The sequence below is a fragment of the Mauremys reevesii genome, linkage group 1 (assembly GCF_016161935.1).
Source record: "Mauremys reevesii isolate NIE-2019 linkage group 1, ASM1616193v1, whole genome shotgun sequence".
Lineage (NCBI taxonomy): Eukaryota > Metazoa > Chordata > Testudines > Geoemydidae > Mauremys > Mauremys reevesii.
The window spans coordinates 204,142,238-204,161,895 of record NC_052623.1 but is presented as its reverse complement, the minus strand read 5'-3'; the positions used below and the strand labels follow the sequence as shown (position 1 = coordinate 204,161,895).

At 42.7% G+C, this 19,658-nt stretch overlaps 1 protein-coding gene across 1 annotated transcript in view; it reads left to right on the top strand.

The window, feature by feature from the left end:
- Positions 1-14,603, top strand: part of ATG3 (autophagy related 3) — a 33,549-nt gene extending 18,946 nt beyond the window's left edge. Inside the window, exons 7-12 of the mRNA XM_039528736.1 lie at positions 957-1,035; positions 2,342-2,376; positions 2,673-2,828; positions 4,165-4,292; positions 13,136-13,204; positions 14,360-14,603. Coding sequence (XP_039384670.1) covers positions 957-1,035; positions 2,342-2,376; positions 2,673-2,828; positions 4,165-4,292; positions 13,136-13,204; positions 14,360-14,441 — 549 coding nt within the window. The 3' untranslated portion in view covers positions 14,442-14,603. The remainder of the gene's footprint in view (positions 1-956; positions 1,036-2,341; positions 2,377-2,672; positions 2,829-4,164; positions 4,293-13,135; positions 13,205-14,359) is intronic.
- Positions 14,604-19,658: the final 5,055 nt, after the last annotated feature.

The window sequence follows — 19,658 nt, the reverse complement described above, 5'->3', positions numbered from 1 at the left end:
ATCAGATGCGCCAAAAAAAACCCAAAAATCTGCTTTTTGCAGGATACTTGGTTTGATGGGCCAGTGGCCCAATACAACATGGCAAATCTTTGCGTTCCTGTGTAATATTATTATAACAGGATTTGCTTTTATGTAGTGTCTTCTGTACACAGGTACTGTATCCCAAAGCAGTTTATTATGCACTTAGCAAGCTTGTATAGAACCTTTAATGTTAGAACCTGTTTTATATGGAAAGGGAAGAATGTTGGCCATTAACACCCAGGATCTCTCTTTTCCAATCTCGGATCTCTAACTTGTCAGACTGTGGATCAATGTCTCAAACAAGCTGAGAATCTTGCATGGCTTTAAAACAAGTGTGGAATTATTGGACAACTGGCTTTTGCTATGGTACTAACAAGCTTTAAACCAGGTACTTAATTTTAAGTATAATTGTACCTGATTCCTTTAAATTGACTTGCCCAATGTACCAGCTCTGTATGTCTTCAAGTCACACTGCTCTTTGCTGACAACTTCTTCCTGCTAGCTGTATAGTCTGTGTGGTGCCGCCGAGCAAACTGGATTCTGTTCTGCCTTGGGAAACAGCAGGCTCATCAGTTATGCTCTGACAGCAGTCTCTCTATCTTGGTGGTGATATAGAAGTACATGTATTTTCAGAACAGAATTTACAACATGGATAGTTACAGAAGTCATCCTTTGACTTGGAGCCTGAGCAGAGTTGATCTGGAAGCAAGAGATTTTGGATTTTGAATGTACAAAAACCTTTAAATCCCTGAGAATGTAGTACCTACTAATGTGAATATCATTTTTCTTATATATGTTGATTGGCTTTATAGGAATAAATGGAAAATACTCATTTGTAAATAGATTTTCCAAGGCAGATGAATTGCATATCACATCTCTTGAACCCAAGTGTCCGTAAAGCATTGTTCTCATTTGCTTTCAATTTAACTTAAAAGGACAGTATAAAACTACCAGGACATCCAGCCTCTTGTGAAGATGATGAGGAAGATGAAGAAGAAGCAGCTGACATGGAAGGTATTTCCCTTTAAGTCGGATAGGATGCACTTTATTTCAGCCATGTAACTAGGGCAGCACTCTAGGAAAGAACTACTGCTTGTTTCCATGTAATGCCTATTAACAGTCCCATGTTGGACCTGATTCTCCTTTCACATTGGGTTTACACCACCACAACTCCACTGGAATGCACAAGTGTCAGTGACTGGAAAATTAGGCCAGTAGGCAGTGGAATAGACAAGTCTAGCATGGCAACACTGTGACTGTTTTGAGCACAAACTTCAGTTTCTGAAACTCACCCAGTGAAAAATGCTGACTTCCTAGAGCAGCGGTCTCAAACTCAAATGACCACGAGGGCCACGTGAGGACTAGTACATTGGCCCAAGGACCGCATTATTTTCACACACACACACACACACACACACACACACACACCCCGCCACCCTCGGCCCCGCCCCCACTCCACCTCTTCCATGAGGCCCTACCCCTGCCCTGCCTCTTCCCACCCCTTCCCTGAAATCCCCAGGGGGTGCAGGAGGGGTGTGGGGTGTGGTAGGGGCTCAGGGCAGGGAGTTGGGGTGAGGGGTGTGGCAGGGCAGGGGATCGGGGTGCAGCGGGGGCTCAAGGCACTTGGTTGCAGTGTGGGTTGCAGGAGGGGTGTGGCAGGGGGTCGGGGTGCAGCAAGGGGCTCAAGGCAGGGGGTTCGACTGCATAAAGGGTTTGGGGGGTGGGCTCTGGCCCGGCGCGCACCGGGGGCAGGGCAGGCTGCCTGCCTGCCTGCCCTGCACCCATGCCTCTCCGGGAAACAGACGGAACCTGGGGGAGCAGGGGCACCGCCCTCAACATCTCCCATTGGCCAGGAACGGGGAACCGCGGCCAATGGGAGCTGCTGGGGGCGATGCCTGAAGCAATATCAACACACACCCCTGCGCCTCCTCCCCCAGGTTCTTTCGGCTTCCCGGAGTAGTGCGGGGGTGAGGCAGGGCCAGACCTGCTCTAGGTAAAGGCTGTGAGGGCGGTGGGGCCGCGAGGAGCTCGCAGGCCGCAAAAAATAATCTCGCGGGCCGCATGTTTGAGACCCCTGTCCTAGAGGCTTCCAAAATGAGTGTCTAGTGGAGTCATATGGTAGACAATCTTCAGATTTACAGTATTAGAGTCTAGGTGTAGTTGAATGGTACTGGAAAATTAGGAAGTCTACTTGGATAAAGCATGTATATTAGATGCTTGCAGATTTTAAGGACACACTCTTGGTTGCATATTTTTAAGCTTCTGATGACCAATTACAAGCTTGGCATGAACTTAATAGACATTCTCTTTTTCCTTTCAGAATATGAAGAGAGTGGGCTACTGGAGACAGATGACGTGAGTGAACTGTTCTCTACCTCCTCCACAGCATTAACACCCTTTCTACTTTGTGCTCAAACTAGTAACACTGTCAAATGGCTAATATGCTTTTTTTTTAAATGCATTTACTAAAACTTTTAAAAGCACCAATTTTTGTTATAAATGAATATTATAACTGACACATTGATCAGAATACTATGGTCTTCAGATGCCTTTTTAGGTATGGGGCAAAGGTGAATAAAGGCATAGTGTTACTTAAATATTTGTTTTACTGTTATTGACTTTATTCTTTTATCTTAAATCTTTACCCTCAGGCAACTCTTGATACAAGAAAAATAGCAGAAGCTAGCAAAGCTAAAGCTGATGTCGGAGGGGAAGATGCCATCCTGCAGACCAGAACTTATGACCTCTACATCACTTATGACAAATACTACCAAACCCCAAGGCTGTGGTTATTTGGATATGATGAGGTATTACCAGTATTTTTTTCCCCCCAGTGTTAAGACTCACCAGTTAAGGTAGCAAGGTCAGTTTGTTGCTACTTGATTTAATATATGTTTAAGGGAAGAATTGAGGAGATCAGTGTAAAGCCAGGACTTCAGCCAAGATTTACTGGGCCTGTGAGAATAAGTAAAAGCAATCTCACCACACCTTGAATGGCCCTGTAATTGGATCTTCGTAACCAGTTTTGACGGTGGACGTGAAAGAAAAGATTCTAGTTCTCTGAGCTGTTGGCTTTCTGTGGGTAACAAGAATGAAAACCATTAAATCTGTTGTCAGTAAAGCAAGAAGGTGTGAGAACCAAGTGGACACAGGCAGCAGGAAGTTGAGTAAGGAAGCATTCTTCTTCCACTTTACACTATGGAATCTTGTAAGTTTGACTTAGTGATATAAGCCTTAGTCTAGAAATATCTAGGTTCCCTGGAACCACAGGTTCAGCTCCCAGTTCTCCCACTGTACTATAAACAAAGTACTATGGATCTAAACTGGCTATCAGGAAGTTTAGACTTGAAATTAGATGAAGGTTTCTAACCATCAGAGGAGTGAAGTTCTGGAACAGCCTTCCAAGGGGAGTAGTGGGGGCAAAAAACATATCTGGCTTCAAGACTAAGCTTGATAAGTTTATGGAGGGGATGGTATAATGGGATAGCCTAATTTTGGCAGTTAATTTGTCTTTGACTACTAGTGGTAAATATGCCCGATGGGATGTTAGATGGGGTGGGATCTGAGTTACTACAGAAAATTCTTTCCTGGGGTTGGGAAGGAATTTTCCTCCAGGGCAGATTGGCAGAATCCGTGGGGGGTTTTCGCCTTCCTCTGCAGTGTGGGGCATGGGTCACTTGCTGAAAGGTTCTCTGCACCTTGAAGTCTTTAAACCGTGATTTGAGGACTTCAGTGGCTCAGGCACAGGTTTGATACAGGAGTGGGTGGGTGAGATTCTGTGGCCTGCATTGTGCAGGAGGTCAGATTAGATTCTTAATGGTCCCTTCTGACCTTAAAGTCTATGATTCTACTATTCTATAATTATATCTACTCTGTATGGATCTTATGGATCCTGCAGCATTTTTCATAAGAATAGAGGTTTGCCCTGTCATTAAGATCCCCTTTCTCACTTGTTGTCCCTATGGTTGCTTGCCACTTTTGATTTCAGTGCTATGTTTAGTTTATAAAGTACTCTAGGGTCCTTTAAGCACAGATAACATGTATACCTGCAAAATGCTACATTAGTGCTATCCTACTTTCTGAGTAGGAGGAAAATATTGTTTGTGCGACACTGTTCCTGCTACACATTTCTTTTCTTTTCAGCAACGGCAGCCTTTAACGGTAGACTACATGTATGAAGATATTAGTCAAGATCATGTCAAAAAAACAGTAACAATTGAAAATCATCCCCATCTTCCTCCACCACCTATGTGTTCAGTTCATCCATGCAGGTATCTTCAGTCTTTCAGTATTTCTTTACTGAGTCCAGCTTATGGATACGTTTGTGAAAAGGTCATTCTGTCTAATTAAAATTGCCTTTTGTCCATCCTTTTGTGATCTATCAAACAATCATAAATTCCCATTTCCTGGACACTTTTCCACAGCTGTCTGTCTGCATGAGCTGTTCCCTTTTGCAGAGGGAAGAAGAGTCAGCAATTGTTTGAGCAGCCATCACAGTGCTAAATGTGCATTAAGAGAATTGGTTTGGTTTTTCCTTTGTGCCTCTGTTTTGTAGTAGCATCTCAAAACTGTATTCTCCATAAGTCTCCTCTTCTAGAAAGTCTAGAATCAGGCTATTCTTGTGTTGATCTTTTGCTGCAAAAAAATATTTTTGTTCTACTCTAGCATGATCTTTTGGGAAGTTACAGTAGGTTTTTGGTAAACAATTTATTTTGAAAGCTACTGCAGGTTGTTTTTGTGTATCCAATTTAAAAAAAAAAAAAAAAAAGCCAGTCACACAATTGCACTTTCACATCAACTCCAGAAGGTGGCAGACAGCTATGCTTAGACCAGGGGTGGACAAACTTTTCGGCCTGAGGGCCGCATCGGTTTTCAGAAATTGTATGGAGGGCCAGTTAGGTGAGGGAGGGGGTCATGGCCTGGCCCCCACCCCCTATCGCTGCCCCCCTTCCAGGATTCCTGCCCCATCCATCCCTCCCTCCCCCCTCGCTCCCTGTCCCCCTACCGCCCCCAGAACTCCTGCCTCTGACTGCCCCCCGCTGCCGCTGACAGCCCCCCCGAGACCCCAGCCCCCATTCAACCTCCCTGTTCCCTGCCCTCTGACTGCCCTGACCACCACCCCTGAACTCCCCTGCCCTCTATCCAACCCCCCCACTCCCTGCCCCCTTACCATGCCACCTGGAGCACTAGGGGCTGACGGTGCTACAGCCACGCTGCCCTGCTGGAACAAGCATGCTGTCGCCACCGTGCAGCTCACAGCACTGGGTCAGGCTGGGCTCTGCAGCTGCGCTGCCCCAGGAGCTCACAGCCCTGCCAGCCAGAGCATTGCGCCGGTGGCAGAGCGAGTAAGCTGAGGCTGCGGGGGAGGGGGAACAGCAGGGGAGGAGCTGGGGGCTAGCCTCACGGGCCAGAAGCTCTGGGGTCAGGCAGGAGGGTCACGCAGGCTGGATGTGGCCCGCGGGCCATAGTTTGCCCACCTCTGGCTTAGACTGTTACATGTAAAGAAACTAATTTTTTGCCTGTATTCATGCTATGGTGCTGCCTTAGAACCCAGTGCTGTTGGTTCTCTTGGGTTACAATGATCTGCTGTTAAGTCTCCCAATTTTCTAACTACCAGCTGTTGAACTACTTGGACAGGCTGTCGGCTATCTACCCAGCAGGATCATGCTTTCAATTAAGGTCCTGCCTTTTATTGAATTGTATGGTTGTCAGTTAAGGTACAAGTTCAAGTGACTTCCTGAAAGTGTCCAGTTTAATCACTCATCTCTGAATTGACTCTTTGTAGATTTGGTGCAAGCACATCCTGCATTCTCCTCCCCCTCCCCCCCATGGATCTACTTGGTTGAGCCTCCCATTATTGCAACTAAAGATACATATAACTCTCGGATTAGGACACATGGATGTGGAGTAGGAGAAGCAGAGGTACATGGCAGGCTGGCTGGGAGGCAGAACAGATAGGGCTGACTAGGAAGTGTAAAGAGAAGGGAAAAAGAGTCATGAAACTGCAAAAGGGAAGAAGAGGCAGAGCAAAGTGTCAGCACTCTTGTCAAGGAACTTAGGCCTGTGCTCAAGAAGCAGTTTTTTCATGCTGATAGTCTCTCCAATTGCTATTCTTCCTGTTTCGGGGGGGATGGTGGGTTGGAGAGGGAAAGCTGAGACTGTACTGAGACCGCTCCAATATTAACCAGCATTTTGATCTTCCTTGAGTCCTGTCAGTCTGGCTTCAGGCCAGAGAGTGATACAGATACCACAGGTCTTGTTTGTATATGTTTGTATATGTTCTGGCTGTGGACATGGGGCATTTAACTATTTCTGATTCTAGTAAATTGACCAGCTGCCTTTGATAGTGCTAATGCAACTACAAACTCTGGGAGGCATATACAGGTTTTAATTAAATAGCTGTTCTCTCAAAGAGCCAGAGAGTGGGATCTGGGCAGTTGTTGCTTAATATGCAGTTCTCTACCATCTCATCTGGCATGTGCCTGTGTGTGACACACACCTAGGGGAGACAGGCAGCTGGATTGGGCTTCAGAACCATCAGAAAATCAAGCTGAATTGTAAATGGTGGATTCTCTGTAACTTGAAGTCTTTAAACCATGATTTGAGGATTTCAGTAACTCAGCCAGAGGTTAGGGGTGGATGAGGTTCTGTGGCCTGCAATGTGGACATGGTCAGAATAGATGATCATGATGGTCCATTCTGACCTTAAAGTCTATGAATTAGATCAGGGGTTGGCAACCTTTCAGAAGTGGTGTGCCGAGTCTTCATTTATTCACTCTGATTTAAGGTTTTGCGTGCCAGTCATACATTGTAATGTTTTTAGAAGGTCTCTTTCTATAAGTCTATAATATATAACTAAACTGTTGTTGTATGTAGAATAAACAAGGTTTTTAAAATGTTTAAGAAGCTTCATTTAAAATTAAACTAAAATGCAGAGTTCCCCGGACCAGTGGCCAGGACCTGGGCAGTGAGAGTGCCACTGAAAATCAGCTCGCGTGCCGCCTTTGGCACACATGCCATAGGTTGCCTACCCCTGAATTAGATGGTGTGGAACTGCCTGGTTTGGGGCAGAGGGGTGGGAGAGGGGGTGAAAGGTGTCTGACTATTGAGTGGGAATTGCCCACTCCAGTCAGTTAACTTTTGAAGTTAAAAGAGCCTGTTGGATTCCAAGCTGCTTCACGTAGAAACGGTAGCTAGGGGTGCTGTTTTAATCTTTGCTTCACAAAGAAGTTCCAGTCTTTCCTCTCTCATCCCTGTCACTTCCTTGCCCACCCCATAAATTGTGCAATGTGGTGTACGTTGGGCTATGCTTGATGACAACTGGGAAAGTACCTGTTGGCTCACAACACTCTGGCAGCCTACTCACTCAGCAGTTTTTCTTTTGTAGCATGTGTATCAAAGGAGGAACTGAAAAAGAGAGACCGTGGCAAGCCACACGCTAACCACTTGTTGAATCATTACTTTAAATGTTCTGTTCAATCAACATTGTCACACAAGTTGTGTTTTGGCAATTGCTTGATGGGTAAAAGCAGTCTTTACTGACTTCCTGTTAGAAGTAGTCAATTGGCAGCCATTTAATCAATTTGTCAATAATAAATGCTGAACCACAAGTTTGTAGATGTAGAAATTGGGCAATGAAAAGTGACTGAGTCAGGGAAAGAGACTTTGTAGCCTATGGATTCATTAGGGCATGCATCTAGGATGTGGGAGACTAAGTTCAAGGCTCTGCTCCAATAATTATTTATCCACTTTTTGTAAGTAAAACAGCTTCAAGAGGAGAAATTGAGAGAACCCCTTACCCAGAATATCCCTTGCTCCAGGGGCTAGGACCCTCTCCTACAATGTGGGAGACCCAAGTTCAAATTCCTTCTCTGCAAATTGAACCTGGGTAGTCTACATCCCAATGAGTTTTAAGGAGTGGGGGCATCACCATCCCTGCCCCTCCTCCTATCTCCCCCCCCACCCCCCATTTTGTAGATCTAGACCTACTTTCAGTGCCCAAAATCAAAATAAAAAATCCTTGAGTCAGGTCAAAATGAAATGTGACTTTGACTTTTCCGAAACATTTTGATATTTGTTTGCTCAAAACTATTATGTGAACTTGAGATGATTTCACAAATAGTTTGTTGACCTAAAACTGCATTTTTTGGTGATTTAAAGAATTAACCCAAAAAAAGTGATATACTGTCAGCTGAAGGATTCACTCCTATGCCCTTCAGTGTCTATGGTGCAGTTTCACTCTGTAGTTTGCATTATAACGAGTGTTGTGGGAGTAGAGGAGGGAGACCACCTAGTGTATCCAACTTCAGTGCTTTCCAAGATGGCTTGGTGTTGGTCAGTTTGGAGGTCCAGGAAGCTGCAGTTAAAGGTAATGCTGGTTTTGCTACTAGTTCTCGTTCACTTCACTGTGTTTGAGCAGGTACAGAAGTCATCTTCATAAACAGGTTCCACACTGACACACTTTATCATGGGGGATCTTTGAATTTTCCCTACTTCATTATTAAAACGTCCTTTCCCGTTGAAGTTTGTCATGGTGAAAGCCCAAGAGACAAATCACTTTTGTTGGACCAGACTATCCTGTTTCATTCCATTCTGGAAAACCTTTCTCTTTTGACCTAACCTTTTTTAATGAACATGAATTACACAATTCACAAAGTGTAACTAAGCCACCAGGCTAGCATTTTCAAACTTGAGTGCTTAAGTTCGTCACTTAATACAATTTGTTCAAGGCGCACAGATGTCTGAAAGATTTTCCTGGTAGTTAATTTGGTCTCCTACACCGGTAGGAAGAGGGTCCTTGGAATTGGGAGATCAAATTCTCAGTGAGAGAGCTTCTTTCTGAGGCCTTTGTGTTAGGAAGCTTATTTTGATGGCTGTTCCATTTGTTGAAGCCTGTGGGACTGAAAGAAGCCCAATGCATGACTGTCACCAAATCTTCTTTGATAGGAGTAGCAATGTTTGACATTATCTGGACGAAAGTTCTTAGTCCTAGTGTAACTAGTTAATTGATTGCTAGTTAATTTAAGGCAACTAATATGGTTGTGACATGTGTAGATCATCATTTGCAAACATTTGTTCTAGGACACAAATGTTTTTGGTCCAATCTAGGCTACAGGGTGGATCAGTTGTTTGTAGTGAAATAAGCATTGGTGGAGTATCTAGCTAGCTCAAGTTAACTGGCAAACATTTAACTCTAATTACAAAAGGATTAAACTCTAGATTAAACAAGGCCTTCAGGACCCTTTTAGGTTGTAGTTCTTCAGATTGCTGTTTTCACATGGCTGTCTCACATTCCTTTTCGTTCTCATTGAAAACCATAAAGTGTGGTTTGATACAGGATAATGTCTAGCAAAGATACAATTTCCCATCTGTTCTTCAAAACTCCTGTGAGTCCAGGTAGCCATCCTTTATCACACACCCAAAAGCATTTCCCAGGATTACTTTTTGTACATGTTTCGCTTTAAAATTGTGAGGGACTGTTGAGCCTAGAATTTCTGGCTTAGTCTAGTACAGACTGCAGGACTACTATCTCTTCTTTCTCTACTTTGCAGGGAGGAGGCTTGTGGCTGATATTGAAGTTATAAGATCTTTGCTTCCCTTTGAAAATGAAGTGCTCAAATAAAACACTTCAGATCTTTCCAGTCTTAGTTCTGCTTTCACAAGTGCTTGTGCATATGTTTATAAAACTGTGTAGGGATGAAAGAGTGACACTAATATGTTGGCTCCTATGGGACTGCTAATTATTGAAATCTGTCAGGTCTTGCATTCTAAGGAACACAATGGCAGCATTTTATGGCTAGATTGTATAATGAAAAATTGCAGTGCTATTGTAATAACTCTTCCACCAAGCTGCAGCATTGTTCTGTTGTTTTGAGATGAAGTATTCAATGGCAATGGAATGAACTTCTTTACTTTCTGAACTAGAATGAAACAGCCTTAGCATGGCTGAACTGACATGGGAGAATTCAGAGAGGCTAACAGCTTGACTGCTCCTGAAATAAATAAATATATAAAAGCACCTGCTGTGTAAATTTTTGTCAATGCACTCTACAGTAGTATTGCAGTGCGACTAATAAAATATTAAAGGGCTATGATTTCCCAGCAAGTGCATGTAAGGACAAGTAGTATAGCTTGTGAGAGAGATGGTCCTCTGATATTGCCCAACACCACTTCTTCTCTTTGACTCATTCCACTTCACAATATCCGTTTTAATAACGTGGTAACCACTTATTTGCATTCTCAGAATCACACGAGCAAAATGGCTAGATTTTGAGCTGACAGTTGAGACTGACTGCAAATTAATAGCCATCTACTTAAGCATTTATATAATGCTATCTGAGCCCTTTTGTTGAATTCTGTAAGCTTCCCCTAAATAGCGATCAGTTTGAGATGACCATTTTTAAAAAAAATCCTGTTAATTTCTTTGCGGTCTTCCCTTGGTTCGTCTTCATAATCTGAAGATTTTTCACAAATTAAGGTTTGACTACAAAAGCCTAAAATAAAAGCATAGCTAAAGCAATTTTCATGTGAAGCATCTCCTTTGTCGTTTTTGCTGCCTCCTTCTCTCCCCTGCCATCCTGCGTGAGAAATATTGTCTGCTCAGTCCTCTCTCCTTCCTACTCTGTACCCCTTCTCACTGCTGCTCCCTGCCCTGCCATATCTACAAATGTTATATTGGAAATGTGTTAGACAGCCATCTTTACTTTGAGACTGTAACTGGTTGTGAAAAGTTCTGATGCATTGGCAGGAGCAGCTCTATATGCAGCTACTGATGTAGTTTCTCCAGATATGTGTCAAAACATGCTAGCTTAAAGTGCCAAACACTTTAAAAGAGAAATATTTCCAGTGTTTAGAATGCCAATAAGTGAGTACATCTGGGCCCATATTTGAGATAAAAGAAAAACAGTGGTGATAGCTTACAAAAGCAAAGAACAGTTACTGACCATCAAATTACATACACTGTCTGCCATGCAAGCCAAGTTATGTAAAATGTAGAATTGCCAGTGGCCAAAATATTTCTTAGTATTTTGAGCATCAGATCTTGAAGCACAAGTTTGGATCCAGGCAGGGATGATCAAGCCCTTCCTTTCTCTGGGGCAAATAAACTCAAAGTGAACTACATAGAGCTTTGACAAAATCTTTAACTGGGGTTGTTGTCTGCATGGACATATTAAAGGTCCCATAGCTATTCTTAAAGAGTAGAGTTTTGCCCCAGTGTCATTAGGTGGAAATACTCACTTTCTCCTCCCTTACGATTGTGCAGCACATTTAAGCCCCTTTATTTTCAATTGAAACTGATTGAAAATATCCCAGGTTTTACAAAAAGCATTATTTGTTGTTTGTTCTGATTTTCACTCTACTTTTGTCATTCAAATACATAAAAAATAACTTTTTTTTTTTTTTTTTTTTTTTTGGAAAATACAATCCATTGCATGAGATATATGTATTATGATGATACATTTCTTTGTGTATATGCAAAGCTGTCAGTTGAAGTAAGGCCATGTGTCTAGAAGATGCACACAATAAACAAGCACGCCCACAAGCTCCGAAGTGTGTACACATCTGAACATACTGATGACTCTCACGCCCACCATGGACACATTTCAAGCTGTTAGCAGATAAAGTTTTCAAGATCTGAGACACTAAAATGTTATCGGAATACGTTTCAGAACACGAAGTATTTTAAAGTATTTACAAAAAACCAACCAAAAAACAGGAGAAAAGATGAAGTTGAGTATATGCACTGCAAACAGCGTGGCCCAATTATTAAATGTAAATATTATAGGCTAGTAGTTCTAAGTCTAAAACAGTAAACTGTTTATTCAAATGAAAAGTTTTATTGGGATTAGAGATCGTTTCCTTAAACTCGGAGGTGGCATTGTTTTTAGTTCTGCAGCAAATCACATTTAAATTCCATTCTTCGAAGCATTAATCTACTGAATATTGTTCCCCTTTCCTTCCGTCCACCAAAACAAACCCAATATTTACCCAGAAAATGTTTTCCATCGTTGTTTTTCACCTGTTTTTGTTGTTGTAATAAATGCTGATAAATTCCTGGGAAAAATTAAATAAAATAAAAACTGAAAACGAAGGGCCCTAAACATATTCTAATTGCTCCTATCTCTCTGCAGCCCATTTCAGCGGTGGATGAAGTGCTTTCTTCATAGTTTGAAAAGCACCATGTATGAAAGATGCTAGCTGAAAATACAAATATAAATAATTAGTGAACCTGATCTTAATCTCACTCTGGCCACAGTGCTCCATGGTCAGATTTATGCTAACAGCTAGTAAAATGACTTGATTAATGGGACGGTGAATTTAAACTGCCATTTGTGGAAGGGTTAAATGTAACTTAAACCCCCTAAAATAAAATAAGATCATCTTACTTCAGTTTAAGGTGTTGACACAACTATTGCAAAAAACTGGAACTTTCTAACTCTGATATGGCAGGTAAGTAAAAGCAAGATCTGAGTTTTAAACTTATTCTGAAAAAATGAAAATCACTTGTAACTTTGAAGTGTATTCTGTTAGTATGATTTGATTTTTAAAGTCTTGTGCATGATCTGGAATAAGAATCTCAGCCATAACTAGCTTGAAGATTGCCACTGTAATACTAAACCATAAAGTATGAGACTTAACAGTATGAAGGGCATCTTGTGGTTTAAAACTGGTCTGTGAAAACTCTCATGCATTGATCTGTTTGCCCAGCACCAAAACTTTTAAAAACAATGTTTTAGTGATGGAAACAACCTACCCTCAGGTAAGTTAATTCCATTGTTGAGACACTGTGGAATAAATTGTACTTCCTCTCTGACACAGTGCAGCAATGTCCAGGATGAAGCAGGGTATTTTCTGATCTGGACTAAGTATGCCCTATTCTTTCAGAAGCCTAACCAAACAGCTGTTGGTTGGTAATAACTTCATCATGGTTTGGAGTTGATTTGATGCCAGTAAGCTAAAGGTTAAAAAAATTCCTATCCAAATGCCACTTTCCATAGCCATCCAGTCATACTTCTTAAGGCTATTAATCTGCACAAATAATCTAATTTTGTTGAGTTATGGAAGATTGAGTTGTCTTGGCATGATATCTCTAAGAGTCCCAATCTACTTTCAGGCATGCAGAAGTGATGAAGAAAATAATTGAAACAGTTGCAGAAGGTGGGGGAGAACTTGGAGTTCATATGTATCCTTTCCATGGAATGTCAGGAGACCTCTGAAGAGTACGTTATCTAATAAAGGTCTAATCCATCCTCCGCCCATTCCTAAAACTTTATTTTGCAGGTAATTTGTGAGGCTTTCTGCTATTGAAGTCACTTTTAGATTAGCAATAACATCCAAGGCACACCAACTTGCCATTTTTTCTTATGTGCAGGAACTGGGAAGTAGCATGCATGTTCTGACTGAGCTCCCCCAGCAAAGTTCATTAGCAATCTCATGCTAGTTCTAAAACAAATGCAATTGACCAACAGAACAGTGAAAATAATTCACAGAGCTAATCCCTTTCACTCTTCTGTTGGTCAGTTGCATTTGTACAAATAGTACTTTCTCTGATCTCTGAGATGAGGGATCTTAAGTGATACTTGTAATAACAGTAGGTACAATAATTACACAATTAGTATATTAGTACAACACTTTCAGACAGAAATGTCACTTTCAAGGTACCAGTGTCCCATTAAATGAATCCTTCATTTGGCTTTCCTGCCCTAAAACAAGAAGGGAAGGGGGGCTCCGGTGCTGCTGAAAGCTCTGAACCACCCACAGCAGCTTTCATACCAGCTAGTCTTAGACCTTGAATAAACAAGAAAGTTGTACCAGTATAAATTACAGCTAGTGTAGGCTGATAACTAAGCTAATAGTGGAGTTTTAACCCTTCATGTGGCTGCCATTCTACTACAGTTCGAGATGGACACAAACTGTAGAGTCTGCTTCATATCCGCTACCTGTGGATGGGACAGATTATCTGGTGTAACATGTGTCCAAAGCAAGTTAAACTGGAAGGTAAATTGTAGAAAGCAATTCAATGTGTACACACAGTATTTCATGCAAAACTGGCTTAGTGTTAGCAGGGTAAAGTTTTTTTTTAATAAGTGAATTTATTAAACTTGAAATAATACCTGATCATTCAAATCATAAGTTTTGAGAAGTGCCATTCTTCACTGTATTAGTGATTTGTTTTCTTGTCCCCTTTAGACTTTCTAAGCTGTACTTTTCCTACCTAATGAAATACTAATAAGATTCAGGCCACTTACAAAAGGCATGATTTCACCTAGTTTTCTTGGATATAAAGTAAGTATTTAATTACTCTTTTACTCCATGTTAACCTTAACTAGAGATTCAGGTACCTTCTTATTTTCTTGAAATTTGTACAAGCGGTCATTCCAACAATAGAATATGACTACACAAGACACTTTACAATGTAACTAGAAATCACAAATGTCTATGCTAATTACTGGTTCTGATTTTTTAAAAAAAAAACAACCCTATACATGTGACTTGTTTGTTCAGCATTGTACACAGTTTCTGTAACATTCAACTTTTATCAAGTTTATGCATCAAAATAAAAAGTTCCACTACCAGCCTTACTTTTTAATGAAGATCTATGTGTAAAATAAACCACTCTTCATTCCTATACTTGCAGTATAGGTTTTTATTTTCACACATTAATCTAGCTAGTCCTTAAGCACCTTTTTTACTTATAGCTAGTAGCTCTTTCATATCAAAGGTTAAAACTTTGCTTTCCGGTATGAGCCTAAGCTTGATTCTTTTGGCTTCAGCAATAAAATTCTTTATATTTTTCAAGTAACTTCCAGTTCAAATGTTTTTTGAACTACATGGTGAAACTTGTGGTGATTTGCTCAAGTGCCTTTCTGAGAAGATGCAGGAGAAAAGGAAGTAATAATCATGTCTAAGTTTTAACTCTTTGTACTGCACCACAAGCAAAAATAGCTAGTCCTAGAAACAGCGAAGATGGCTTATATGAAATGTTGTGAAAGCATAGTGTTGAGATGGTGGGCAAAGAAGCCTATTTGGGAGATACATACTCTCATTCCTAACTCAGTGTATTTTCTCTTGGCCTCCAGATTAATCTTGAAGGTACAAGGAGGAGTGCTGGCAGTATTTTAAAGAATCCTTATTGAGGTTGCAGGAACAAACCATCCCGATGTGTAGAAAGAATAGTAAATATGGCAGGCGACCAGCTTGGCTTAACAGTGGAAATCCTTGCTGATCTTAAACATAAAAAAGAAGCTTACAAGAAGTGGAAGATAGGACAAATGACCAGGGAGGAATATAAAAATATTGTTCAAGAATGCAGGAGTGAAATCAGGAAGGCCAAATCACACTTGGAGTTGCAGCTAGCAAGGGATGTTAAGAGTAACAAGAAGGGTTTCTACAGGTATGTTAGCAACAAGAAGGTGGTCAAGGAAAGTGTGGGCCCCTTACCGAATGGGGGAGGCAACCTACTGACAGAGGATGTGGAAAAAGCTAATGTACTCAATGCTTTTTTTGCCTCTGTCTTTACAAACAAGGTCAGGTCCCAGACTACTTCCCTGGGCAGCACAGTATGGAGGAGGAGGTTACCAGCCCTCTGTGGAGAAAGAAGTGATTCAGGACTATTTAGAAAAGGTGGTCAAGCACAAGTCCATCGGGCCGGATGCACTGCATCCGAGGGTGCTAAAGGGGTTGGCAAATGTGATTGCAGAGCCATTGGCCATTATCTTTGAAAACTCATGGCAATCGGGGGAGGTCCTGGATGACTGGAAAAAGGCTAATGTAGTGCCCACCTTTAAAAAAGGGAAGGAGGAGGACCCGGGGTACTACAGATCAGTCAGCCTCACCTCAGTCCCTGGAAAAATCATGGAGCAGGTCCTCAAGGAATTAATTTTGAAGCACTTAGAGGAGAGGAAAGTGATCAGGAACAGTCAGCATGGATTCACCAAGGGAAAGTCATGCCTGACTAACCTAATTGCCTTCTATGATGACATAACTGGCTCTGTGGATGAGGGAAAAGCAGTGGACGTGTTATTCCTTGATTTTAGCAAAGCTTTTGATACGGTCTCCCACAGTATTCTTGCAAGCAAGTTAAAGTAGTATGGGCTGCATGAATGGACTATATAAGGTGGATAGAAAGCTGGCTACATCGTCGGGCTCAACGGGTAGTGATCAATGGCTCCATGCCTAGTTGGCAGCCAGGATCAAGTGGAATGCCCCAAGGGTCAGTCCTGGGGCTGGTCTTGTTCAAAATCTTCATTAATGATCTGGAGGATGGCAGGGCTTGCACCCTCAGCAAGTTTGCAGATGACAGCTGAGGAGTGATAGATACCCTGAAGGGTAGGGATAGGATACAGAGGGACTTAGACAAATTAGAGGATTGGGCCAATAGAAATGTGATGAGGTTCAACAAGGACAAGTGCAGAGTCCTGCACTTAGGGCAGAAGAATCCCATGCACTGCTACAGACTAGGGGCTGAGCGGCTAGGCAGCAGTTCTGCAGAAAAGGACTTAGGGTTTACGGTGGATGAGAAGCTGGATATGAGTCAACAGTGTCCCCTTGTTGCCGAGAAGGCTAACAGCATTTTGGACTGTAAAAGTAGGAGCATTGCCAGCAGATCGAGGGACGTGATCATTCCCCTCTATTTGTCATTGGTGAGGCCTCATCTGGAGTATGGTGTCCAGTTTTGGGCCTCACACTACAAGAAGGATGTGGAAAAATTGGAAAGAGTCCAGCTGAGGGCAACAAAAATGATTGGGGGCTGAAGTGCATGACTTATGAGGAGAGGCTGAGGGAACTGGGATTATTTAGTCTGCAGAAGAGAGTATGAGGGGGGGGATTTGATAGCTGCTTTTAGCTACCTGGAAGGGGGTTCCAAAAAGGATGGATCTAGACTGTTCTCCGTGGTAGCAGATGACAGAACAAGGAGGAATGGTCTCAAGTTGCAGTGGGGGAGGAGGGTAGTGAAGCACTGGAATGGGTTGCCTAGGGAGGTGGTGGATTCTCCTTCCTTAGAGGCTTTTAAGATCAGGCTTGACAAAGCCCTGGCTGGGATGATTTAGTTGGGGATTGGTCCTGCTTTGAGCAGGGGGTTGGACTAAATGACCTCCTGAGGTCCCTTCCAACCCTGATATTCTATGAAGAACAAACTCAGTGCCTTAAGCTTTTGTTTTAAAAAGCTTATTTTCCATGCTAATATTTCAAATGTTAACTAGCTTTTTTAATGTGGTTCTCTGTCCCCTGGTGGGTTAGTAGTTAGTAGTCTTGCCCACCAGTAGTCCATAAACTTCCACCACTATTTGTAAGTGAATTTGCTCTGGTTGTGCTTGTGTTCCTTTTCTGTTCTTTCCTGGATTCAAATACTTAAGTGTTTCATTCCTAACTGCTCATTGGAAGTGATGTTCAAAGTTGCAACTGCATGAAGCTGGGCCCAACAATTGTTAAATTCACCTATGAGTACTCATATACTCACCCAAACATTGAAACAATGCTATGTGCCTGAGATACTCCTAGTTGCAATAGTTGATTAACATAGCTTTTCCAGATTAAATCCTAGGTGAAAACATTAACTATGGATTATGGACATGGGGGAAGTGCAGTTAGTGGATACCCCCTGGCAGACAGAGGCTAAACTTGTCCAGTGCTGTAGTTTCTATCCTCTCAAGCCACTACCATTCTGAATTCTGTTGTTGCTCTTCCTGGTCTTTTCAGTCCTCCTTCCCTGTTCACCCTCTTCAAATATTTGTCACGTAAGTCAACCATAATACCATCTGAAACTGTCAAAATTCCTCTGTCCCCACTACTTAAGCCATGACACCTTCCCTCAAGCACTAGAGTTCCCTGAGAGGGGTATCCCCTGAAGCATTTCTGAGACGATTCCTGGAAAGACCCTGCTGCTACATTTGGAAAGAGAAAGAAACGTCTGTCATGTGTGCAGCGGTAGCCTTGTCTTAGGCCTGGTCTACGCTACAATTTTAGGTCGAATTTAGCAGCGTTACCTTAATTTAACCCTGGACCCATCCACATGACGAAGCACTTTTTTCAACTTAAAGGGCTTTTTAAATCGATTTCTTTACTCCACCTCCGAGGAGATTAGTGCTGAAATCAGCCTTGCCGGGTCAAATTTGTGGTATTGTGGATGCAATTGGACGGTATTGGCCTTCGGGAGCTATCCCAGAGTGCTCTATTGTGACCGCTCTGGACAGCGCTCTCAACTCAGAAGCACTGGCCAGGTAGACAGGAAAAGCCCCGCGAACTTTTGAATTTCATTTCCTGTTTGGCCAGCGTGGCGACCTGATCAGCACAGGTGACCATGCAGAGCCCATCAGCAGAGGTGACCATGGAGTTCCAGATTCACAAAAGAGCTCCAGCATGGACCAAACGGGATGTATGGGATCTGATCGCTGTATGGGGAGATGAATTCGTCCTAGCTGAACTCCGTTCCAGTAAACGAAATGCCAAAACATTTGAAAAAGTCTTCAAGGGCATGAAGGACAGAGGCTATAACAGGGACTTGCGGCAGTGCCATGTGAAAATTAAGGTGCTCAGGCAAGCCTACCAAAAAACCAGAGGGGCAAACAGCCGCTCCGGGTCACAGCCCCAGACATGCCGCTTCTATGGTGAGCTGCATGCCATTCTAGGGGGTGCAGCCACCAGTACCCCAACCCTGTGCTTTGACTCCATCAATGGAGTAGAACACAACATGGAAGTGGGTTTTGGGGACGAGGAAGATAGCTCACAGCAAGGAAGCAGAGAGAACCAGTTTCCCCAACGGCCAGGATCTGTTTCTCACCCTGGATATGGAGCCAGTAACCCCCGAACCCACCCAAGGCTGCCGCTCAGACCCGCCAGGTGGAGAAGGGATCTCTGGTGAGTGTACCTTTGTAAATATTAGACATGGTTTAAAAGCAAGCATGTTTAATTATTAATTTGCATTCGCAGCCAGTACAGCTACTGGAAAAGTCTGTTAACGTGTCTGGGGATGGAGTGGAAATCCTCCAGAGACATCTCCATAAAGCTCTCCTGGATGTACTCCCTAAGCCTTTGCAAAAGGTTTCTGGGGAGGGCAGCCTTATTCCGTCCTCCATGGTAGGACACTTTGCCACACCAGGCCAGCAGCACGTAGTCGGGAATCATTGCAGAACAAAGCATTGCAGCGTATGGTCCCAGTGTTTGCTGGCATTCAAACAACATCCATTCTTTATCTCTCTGTGTTATCCTCAGGAGAGTGATATCATTCATGATCACCTGATTGAAATAGGGTGGTTTTATTAAGCGGACATTCAGAGGTGCCCGTTCCTGCTGGGCTGTTTGCCTGTGGCTGAACAGAAATGTTCCCTGCTGTTAGCCATGCGGTGGGGGGAGGGGTGAAGCCATCAAAATGCAACCTTGTAACAAAAGCACATGTGCTATGTAATGCTAACAGCAAGGTTTACCGTGAAAGAGTGTATCCATTGTTCTATAAAATGTCTTTGTAACTACCACTCTCCCTTTTTTTCCTCCACCTGCTGCATATGTTTCTCCTTCCCAGAGGCTAGCGAAGATTAGAAGGTGAAAAAAACGCACTCTGGATGAAATGTCCTCTGAGCTCAAGCTGTCCTCCTACACTGACAGAGCACAGCACAATGCGTGGAGGCAGACAATGTCAG